Source organism: Miscanthus floridulus, chromosome 16 (assembly GCF_019320115.1).
Source record: "Miscanthus floridulus cultivar M001 chromosome 16, ASM1932011v1, whole genome shotgun sequence".
NCBI classification, from domain to species: Eukaryota; Viridiplantae; Streptophyta; class Magnoliopsida; order Poales; family Poaceae; genus Miscanthus; species Miscanthus floridulus.
In genome coordinates, this window is record NC_089595.1 from 20,364,632 (window position 1) to 20,374,541 (window position 9,910).

General features: G+C 43.9%; 1 protein-coding gene across 2 annotated transcripts; it reads right to left on the reverse strand.

Annotated features, from left to right (window-relative positions):
* Positions 1 to 5,707: 5,707 nt before the first annotated feature.
* Positions 5,708 to 9,910, reverse strand: LOC136512401 (uncharacterized). Of its 2 annotated transcripts, none has more exons than XM_066506364.1 (3): positions 8,683 to 9,910; positions 8,119 to 8,166; positions 5,708 to 5,963 (listed from the first exon to the last, which is right to left on the reverse strand). In XM_066506364.1, the coding sequence occupies exons 1-3, from the start codon at positions 9,839 to 9,841 to the stop codon at positions 5,917 to 5,919; spliced, it is 1,254 nt and encodes a 417-aa protein (XP_066362461.1). In that variant the 5' UTR covers positions 9,842 to 9,910; the 3' UTR covers positions 5,708 to 5,916. The 2 variants fall into 2 exon arrangements, with proteins under 2 accessions (XP_066362461.1, XP_066362462.1); XM_066506365.1 differs by having other exon boundaries at positions 8,071 to 8,166.

Here is a 9,910-nt window from a genome sequence, read left to right on the forward strand (position 1 = left end):
TTTGCGCCATGATTGGAGGATTAATCTCACTCTCGTCCTTCTACTGTCAGCCTTCTACTGTCTGAGATGATTGAAGGATTACGGATAATTTCAAATATAAATACCACGTACTAGCTGTTGCCTGGTACTAGTGTGTTGTATCATGTGAAGAGTGTCATTTTAATTGTCGTCAATGAAATTTTAAATTCGACTAAATTTATGTAAAGAATATTTAGGGTCTATTTAGTTGGCTTCTAAAATCTGTCAAGCTAAAGATTTAGCAACCAAAAGTTATCCAAAGTTGAAAAAAATATTTGCAACATGTTGGCAAAATTTGGCAACAAACCAAACAGAGACAAAAAAAAAACTTAGCTTGCCCAAGTTTTGCCAACTAAAATTTGGCTATCAACCAGTTAGGCTCCAATATTTGATGTACTAAATAAATATCAGTAGATTTACTATGAAATATTTTTCATAGCATTAGCTGCTAATAGCTGATAGCTAATATTAGCTAGGCAACTATCAGCCGATTTAGTCCAACTAGTGAGATAGTTGTTAAGTTCGATATCAGCTAACAATTAACTGGATCTGTTTGGATCCAAAGAAACTAATTATTAGCAGCTAACTATTAGCTCTATTGATCCAAACAGGGTCTAAATCTATTTGGTGTCGTAGATGTTAATAATCTCCTTTGCAAAATTTGATCAAGATTTAGATAGTTTAACTTAGAACCAATATAACTACGTACACTACGCATGTACAAAATTGTCCGCAAAAAATATGTATGGTTTGGATTTCTCTCATCAAAATAATACTAATGTGCATTAGTTGTCAAATAATATATTCCATCCGTCCTAAGAAGAATGCAGTTCTCACTTTCCGATGAATCACATATCTTTAAACTTGATAAAAGTTATACAAACATTTATGATACCGAATAAGTACCATTAGATCATGCATGTATTTCAAAATTTAGACTTTATTATGACTTGGCCAACAATTAGACAAATGTTTATATGAAAAAAAAATTGTTACATTGGAGGTGTGTTTAGAAGGGCGTTCCAATGATCTGTTTTTGTTGCAATAATTTGTATATCATAAGAGAAATTATCCGTCAAAGTATGATTTTAAAAACCATGCCAAGCGAAATCTCATATGATGGAATGGAGGGAGCAGAGTAGTTGAAAGTCTACACACTGTTCGTTTGATCGTTTCTGTAGCTTATAAGCCGGCTGATGCTGTTTTGTTATGAGAGAAAAACGCTGTGTCATGGTTGATAAGTATGGCTGATAAGCGAACAGGGTGCTAGAAGATGGCATAGTTTGGATAGGACCTTAACAATCACCTAGGTATCTGCCACAAACGAGCCAAAGCCGGTTGAGATTTTGATAACCTGGATCTGAATTGCTCGAGAGGCAGAACGAGCCATCCCCAAAGCATTTGTAGGCCGGCTTATAGCTAAATTGAACTTTGATGATGCCTTTTGCAACGGGCGGTGGACTTGCTACTACTAAGGGAAGGGAGTGTTTGGATCCGGCTAGTAAAATTTAGAAGGTGTGTCGGGAGGATGTTGCATGGGGTGTTCGGATATTAATAAAAAAATAAATTACATAATCCGTCGGTACTCCACAAGACGAATTTTTTAAGCCTAATTAATCACTCATTAGCACATGGTTACTGTAGCAAAACATTGTCAGATCATGAACTAATTAGGCTCAAAAGATTCGTCTCGCAAATTAGTCACAAACTATGTAATTAGTTTCGTAATTAGTCTATATTTAATACTCTATACATATGTCCAAACATTCGATAGGAGAGCGACTAAAATTTAGGTGAAGCAGAGGACGACCGGACCGGAGGAGACAAATCGCAAAATGTGTCGGAGGAGAGTCAAGTGCGAAAGGCGCAAAGCAAAGCTGTTGTGGGCGGGCGGGCACTCCGTTTGAAAACACACACAAGACACAGACGCGCGAGGTTACCGACGGTAATGGGCTTGTGTGTACTAGAGTTACTGAGGGGGCAGGGCCCTGGTCCGCGCTGTTAATTCGGATTTGATTTGGCGAAAAGCCAGAGCCTGGTGGGCCTGTGCCTGCTACCCACCCCTACCCCACACGGGACTTCTTCGCCGGCGCTTCGGGGCCCACGAGCAGTAGCGTGTTCGTTTGAAACACACGCCGGGGGAGGGTCATGGTCGGGGGCCCAGCCCCAGCCCCAGCCCCAGCACGAGCCGGCCGTCGTCTCGTCCAGCCTGCCTGCCTTTGATGGAGTGATTGATGGATGGGTGTCAGACACGCGAGGTCAGGTCAGCAGTCAGCTTCTGCGTCTGCTGCATGGCCGGGCCTGGGCGCCTGGGCCTGTCCCTGCCCTGCCCTGCCCTGCCTCCTGGACAGGACAGGTCTGGGCTCTTCTCTCTGGGCCTCTGCCAATGCCAGACTCGCAGTGGCGCAGTGGCAGGCTGCTCTGCTGCTGCTGCTGTTCGTCCGGATCGGTCTCCCGTCCGGCCCTCTCGTTTAGGGCCTGTTTAGGCCCGGTTTAGATCCTACCCAAAATCTAAAATTTTTCAAGATTTTTCGTCACATCAAATCTTACGGCACGTGCATAGAGCATTAAATGTAGGTAAAAAGAATAACTAATTGCACAGTTTGCCCGTAATTAGCGAGACGAATCTTTTAAGCCTAAATAGTCCATAATTGGACATTTTTTTGCCAAATACAAACGAAAGTGCTACAGTAGCCAAAAGCTAAAAATTTTCGCATCTAAACGGGGCCTAAGTTCTCCTCCAAAACGCCAAATTTTTCAAGATTCCCTGTCACATCGAATCTTTAGACGCATGAAGCATTAAATATAAATAAAAAATAAAACTAATTACATAGTTTAGACGAAATCCACGATACGAATCTTTTAAGCCTAATTAGACTATGATTTGACACTAATTGCCAAATAACAACGAAAATACTACAGTGTCATTTTGTAAAAAATTTTGGCAACTAAACTGGGCCTTAGACAGAGGGAGTAAAGTTTCAACGTGTCATCTCACGTGGGGACGTGGCATGGGACGATAGGATACTAATAAAAAACAGACGAATTTATTAAGACTAATTAATTTATCATTAACATATGTGTTACTGTATCACTTGTTGTCAACTTATGGACCGTTCGCTTGGAGGAATTCTGGAGGAATCCGGAAGAATTTGTGAGAGGGAAATATTGTTCCGGATGAAAAAAGAAGCGGATCAAGCCGGGTTTAAGGACACGCGAACGAGGCCTAATTAGGCTTAAAAGATTTGTCCCGTAAAGTAATCATAATCTGTACAATTAGTTATCTTTTTAGTCTATATTTAATACTCTATGCATGTGTCAAACATTCGATGGAATATGGTGTAACTTTTGGGACGAACTAAGGCCCTCTTTGGCGCACCTCCTCCGGCTCCGGCTCCTCCGCGTCGTAACACTGTAGCTGCACTATAGCAGGAGCCGTTTCAGAAATCGAGGCAGAAAATGAACTGGGAAGAGCCGAAGCCGGTGAAGCCACGATTTTGGCTCCTCCGGCTTCGTGCTACAGTACCGCTACAGTAGCGGAGCCGGAGCCGGCAGGAGCCGTGCCAAAGGAGCCCTAAATCAGACCTCAACCCCAACCCGTGTTCCGTGTCCTACGACACTCCAAACAGCTTTTTTTTAGTGTTCCACGCACGCGCGCCCATAGCCGACGCTCGAGGCCGGGCGGGGAGGCGAACCGGACGAACAGCATGAGCCGCCTGCGAACGCGCAGGGGACGGACGATGGTGGAGTGTAGTAGCCACCGATAGAGTGCTACGTAGATGCGGAAATAAAAAAAAATGGAATCATCCATGTGTGTGCAAAGTTTGAGCTTGAGCAAAAACTTTAGCAGGGAGACAAATAACGAGAGAGAAAATAGCACATCAATAGTTTGCACCCGCGCGAAGAGCACAAGAGCCGTAGACGCACTATTGTCTCTCTCTCTCGGTTACTAGGTTATATGCACGCATCAACATCTTACCGTCTGTTGAGCAGGTTCAGATGTTGGTACTGGGCCACACATGGGTTCAGTGAAATAGGATTGTCTCTGATGGTTACTCCTACGTGTGTGTGTTGTGTTGGAGGGGGAGGAAAGGGCAGCTTTGACTCATTTGCATAGTCAAATACCTTTCAGGCATCGGATTCTTCCATGACAAAAGAAAAAAACAAGACCAAGTTATTATTCCAATCAATTTCAGAGAAGCAGCAGGAATATAACAGAACCAAATGTTGCGCACAAGATTGAAGCAGAGAAGCTCCCATCGCGCCTTTTTTCCGGTCCTCGCGCTCTTTTCCCTCTCGTACAGGGCACAGCAAGCAAGTGGGTACGTCTTGTGCAATTGGGCCGTGGCTCGGTGGACGCTCGTCTCGCGCACGGCCGCCGTCGTTCCGTGGCCAGGGAACGGCCGGCGCTGCTGTTTCTACGCCTCTCCTCTCTGACATAGAAGCATGTAGACATGTAGTACGTTAAGATCTTATTCCCTCCCCAGCTTCTTCGCAAGCGTGATGAAATGGTACTTTCCATTGACACTGACTTGATGCACTTCGTCCTTGCTGGTAAACTGAATCGCGACTCCGGCATTCGTCAGCTCCAAATTTCCAAGGGCATGTACAGAGTTGTTCAGATCGAACGGAAGCATAAATACGCTCTCATGAAAGTTCAACTAGAACCAGAGTCGATTTTCACCGAAGAAGAGCACGCATATGCTCTAGTGCTCAGCCCAAAGTGGCTCTATCCAGCCTGAGCATGAACAACAACACAAAACATGACAGAAAAGCAGATATAGGGATACAAGCGGAGCAGGCTTGTTCACGAACCCTGCTTGCATCCCTAAGCAGTTCCCATGGCTCATGGTCACGGACTCACGATGAAATTGATCATGTACGTATTGACGAACTATGAATTTATATAACTTTTATGTGACACAACAGCCAACTGATCTGAGATGGTGCAAGAGATTGATTATTAACCATTCACAGATCATCAATTTGTTGGTTCGGATTCTCTACCAAGGTGGCATGAGATTCCAACAGGAAAAAAATCTGAAAGCTGGAAAACCTTAATCTTGTTCACACAAAAAAAGGAAAACCTTAATGTACATCATCCATGCCAGAATATACAAACACAACCACTTGTCTAAAACCTACTAGTAATGTTACCAATGGAAGAAACGATAAGTCATGCACAACAGGCGTTATAACCCCACCTTATAGCAACATTGAATGCACTCTTAGGCCCCGTTCGCTGGTCTGAATTTTGGCTGAAACTGGCTGAAAAACACTGTTCCGGCTGAATTGTTGTGAGAGAAAAACACTGTTCCGGCTGAAAAAACAAGCCGAACAAGCCAAATTTAAGACAAGCGAACGGGGCCTTAGTTGCAATGCTTTTCTTATTGGGATTAACCATGGGACTTACAAAGTACAGATGCACAACTGGCGCCAAGGACAGCCAACTCAGGTAGATACACCTGTATTGCCTATATACCCATCAGATTGTTTTGACTCCTTACAGCAAGGTGGGAAGAAATCAGAAGTCGTGCACTCAAGTGTCCAACATAGCAGCTGCACAAATGGTGCATGCAAAACTCAGATTTCCAGTACCTGCTCACGAACTCAGATAACTGATGCAGCCCTGAAATCACTGCTGCAACACAATTAAATTCACATTGTCCAAAAGCCAAGAAAAGAGACATAGTCGCAACGCAAAGTGCTATGAATTTAAATAGTTCCATCACCAGACAATCAGTAAGTCCCAAACAGTTGTCTCACAGCAAAGTGAACTGACATGTCCTAAAAGCTCATCCCACTACATAAACTCAGAAATGCAACATGCAAACATCACGAAACGCTTCCTGGTTGATTCAGAAGCCCATGCACAAGCAGCTTGAGATTGTCATGCACCTAAGCATTATCTCCTGGCCCCTCGGTCGTAGAAGAGACATCTGCTACTGCAGAAATGTAAAAAAGAATTGAGAACAAAATCAGCAGGTTGATGAATGCATTGCCCATAAGTAGAAACAACATTGTACGACGAATCTGCTACTAAATAACAAAATGACAACTTTACAAACATTTACTAATCCAAAAAGTAACCACAGTGGCATCAACAAAGTTTCTTGAGCGCTGATATTATCTTCATATATGCAGGCTTGTTGCTAACTGACATACAATTACTTGCAGTCTAGAAGACATCAATAACAAATCATTCTTGAGCGCTCATATTATCTTCATATATGCAGGCTTGTTGCTAAACTCACATACTACTAGAAACTACGCGACAGACAGTTTTGGCCAGCCCGTGATGCGTGACAGCGTGAGTAATAGAGACCCCATCCGGTTTCGCACGATTATTGTTACAATTGTTAAATATGGGCAATGGATGCCTCATCTTATAAACCTGGTGATAGTTTTGGCCATGGTAAGATCCGTGGTGTTCAGGTAAGTTTCTTTTGTTTGTATAGTATTTGTTTGTCACGTGAGTGATTTCCCTGCATCAGAAGTGATGTGAAACTTTGCAGGGTTTCTAGAGCGCATGATTTTATTTTAACATGAATAGAATCTATATTGCTGACTTGTTTCAATTTATTTAGTGAGTTGACAAGTTGATAGTGTAGTAAGGAGAAATGTTGTCTTTACTGGAGAGAATCTAGAGTTTCAGTTAATATCAAATGGTGGTGGCAGAAACAGTAAATGTGGCTGATAATGATTTGAGAGCCTTGTTTCCCTCATGTGCCAGCCATGGACATCGAGCTGCAGCTGCCCACATGGGATGCACTCAACCCATCGAACTGATAACCCAAATATGTAAAGTAATGCTACAAACACATAACAACTGTCAACTAAAATTAAGAGCTAAGGAAACCCCATCACTAATGGCATCTCGCTGTGATGTGATGTAGGGCGTGTATGCTTCTAAACTTCTTAATGAAACACGTGCTAAGCACGTTCTAGAAAAAAGAAGTAGACATATAAATGGAGTTTATCTTATTCATTTTTACTTTGTAGTTATATACAGACATATGTCACATTCTATTGATCTTAAATATTTCAACAATGCCAAAACAATCGATGGTGGTTTACTGACAGATGAGAAAACAAGATCATAGCCTAATGGTTGTGATGTTTTAGTAGCACCTGCACCTCCACTGGCTGGGTTTGACTCCTGGGTCTCGTTTAGTTCATTTCATAGTTTTCAAGCAATACCACTGAGAGAACATATATCATGTGGAATGTGAGGTCTGTAGTTAGTTTTAGCATTAAGGGGAAAAAGAATATACAGCTGTGAGGATCACGCAAGGAAGTGATCAAGAAGGCAGTAAGCTGCACTCATAGATCCTCAACAGACGCAAGTCTGTTTCCCAATATTGCCTGAGGCTAACTTGATTCAAATATTTCTTCTGGAGCTAATTTTGCATTATCTGTAAATTGCAGAATTTAAGAACTACACAATGCATGTTTTATAGGACACAAAGTTAGTAATGGATCTGCACTCAGTAGAAGGGTTTAAGTGACCTATTTGTTCTGCAAAATTCCGATCCAGCACTTGACAAAATTATATATAGCTTCTATAGTTTTGATTCAACTGAAGTATTATATATCAAATGCTAACCCAACTATCAGAGGTAGTAAAGATAGTAAGAGTGAAGATTTAGGTACATAAATGGCAACTACTTAGCACAAAAGCATAATTAAATATGGTAATCATGTAACAAATCTGGAGCTTGAGAACATTGTTAATAATCACTTCAAACTTTCAGATCATATCAAATTGGTTAAGTACCTATGACAAAGCAAGAATAAAAATGATATTTGCGATGTCTTTGGAAATTAAAAAGAAAAGCAATATTTCAACAGATGGTGACATGGATGACCAAGGGTGGTTAGTATTATGTTTGGTTTAACCCGGCAAAATGCTATGAATTTAAATAGTTCGCCACCAGGAAATCAGTAAGTCCCAAACAGTTGTCTCAGAGCAAAATGAACTGGCATGCCCCAAAAGTTCTTCCCACTGCATAAACTCAGAAACACAACTTGCAAACAACACGAAACGCTTACTGGTTGATTCAGAAGCCCATGCACAAGCAGATTGAGATTGTCATGCACCTGAAGCATTATCTCCTGGCCCCTCAGTTGTAGAAGAGGCATCAGTTACTGCAGAGATGTAAAAAAATAATTGAGAACAAAATCACAGGTTGATGAATGCATTGCCCATTAACCTAAGTAGAAACAACATCGTACGACGAATCTGCTACTAAAAGAGAACATGACAACTTTACAAGCGTTTACTAATCCAAAAGCAACCACAGTGGCATCAACAATATTTCTTGAGCGTTGATATTATCTACATATATGTTGCTAACTGACATACAATTACTTGCAGTCTAAAAGACATTAATAACAAATCATTCTTGAGCGCTCATATTATCTTCATATATGCAGGCTTGTTGCTAACTGACATACTATTACTTGCAGTTTAGAAGACATTAATGACAAATCATTCTTGAGCATTGATATTAACTTCATATTTGCAGGCTTGTTGCTAACTGACATAATATTACTTGCAGTCTAGAAGACATTAATAGCAACTCATATATTTTAAAGGATGTAAAGTTAACAAAGCAGTAGTACACAAAGATATAAGTAGGTATTTAGCTGCATATATTATACCTGGAATGCAGAAGCTTGTATACGGAACGACGAAAGTGCATTGGTCAAGTACCTTCCTGGCCCTCCCTGAATTGAGTTGGACCATATAGACAGCATGAGCGTTGGGGCGGTTACGAGCCCATGTGCCCACAAAGATGACATCGGTGCCCTCCGCAAAGCCAAGCAATCGTACACTGGGTAACCTGCGGGGTACAGACGTCCACCGTGGAGATCGTAGGGCACCATCAGGTAGCAGTTCCTCAAGATCTATGGCCCTGCCCCTTGTCCATCGTGCAACTTCATCACTGTCTGAAGCTGCTTCCCTTGACCATAGTTGTAGATGGAGGCTTGATTCGTCCTCCTCGATGTCCATGCATCCCAGCCCACTGTCCCCCATGGGAATCACCCAAAGGGCCCTTCGGGACAACGGCGGTGGAGGCCCTTCGATGATAGATAAGCGCTGTGCACCAAGCTGGTACTCCAAGGCATACTTCAAGGTGTAGTAGAAGTAGAGAGCGTCTCCCACAAGGGTGTTGCGGCATCGCAACAAGCGAGGATACATCATCAATGGGGGCTTCTGAACAGAGATCGCCTCACTCCAATTGTCCGTCTCCGAGGAGTACGCACGAACATACAAATGTACGTCGTGAATCTCGACGAAGGCCACGCGGAAGGGGCCACCGTGGCATATGCTGTGGTCGCAGCCTTCCACAGCGGCGGAGCAGAGCACCGCGGCGTTGAAGTAGCCGCCGGATATGTCCGTGAGTGGGGGCGAGAGCCGGGGCAGGCAGCGATGCTCGTTCGTCAACGGGTCCCAGACGATGAGGTCATAGTTTAGTTTGGAGCCGAGGAGTGGGCTCGGCGCGCCGAGGAGGACGCGGCCGTGGCGGCAATCGAGCACGAAACGCCCCGGGAGGTCACGGGAGGCGGGGCGCCCGGAGGCGGGGTTGTTGGGGACGAAGCGGGACGCGTAGCGCCCGGAGAAGCGGAGGAACCCCACGACTGATGGCGTCCGGTGGAGCTCCCGGTGGCGGCGGCGGAAGGCGGGGTCGGCGAGGATGCGGCGCCAGCGCTTGCAGGCGAGGGAGGCGCGGAGGAGGCACGCGGGGTCGTCCGGCGGGAGGCGGAGGAATGCCTCGCCGAGGAGGTCGTCCGAGAGCTCGCGCGGCGGCGGCGGCATGGTTGATCTGTGGATTTGGGGATCGAAGAAAGTGAGGCGAGGGTTCGGGAATTTTGGGGGTCCGGTGAT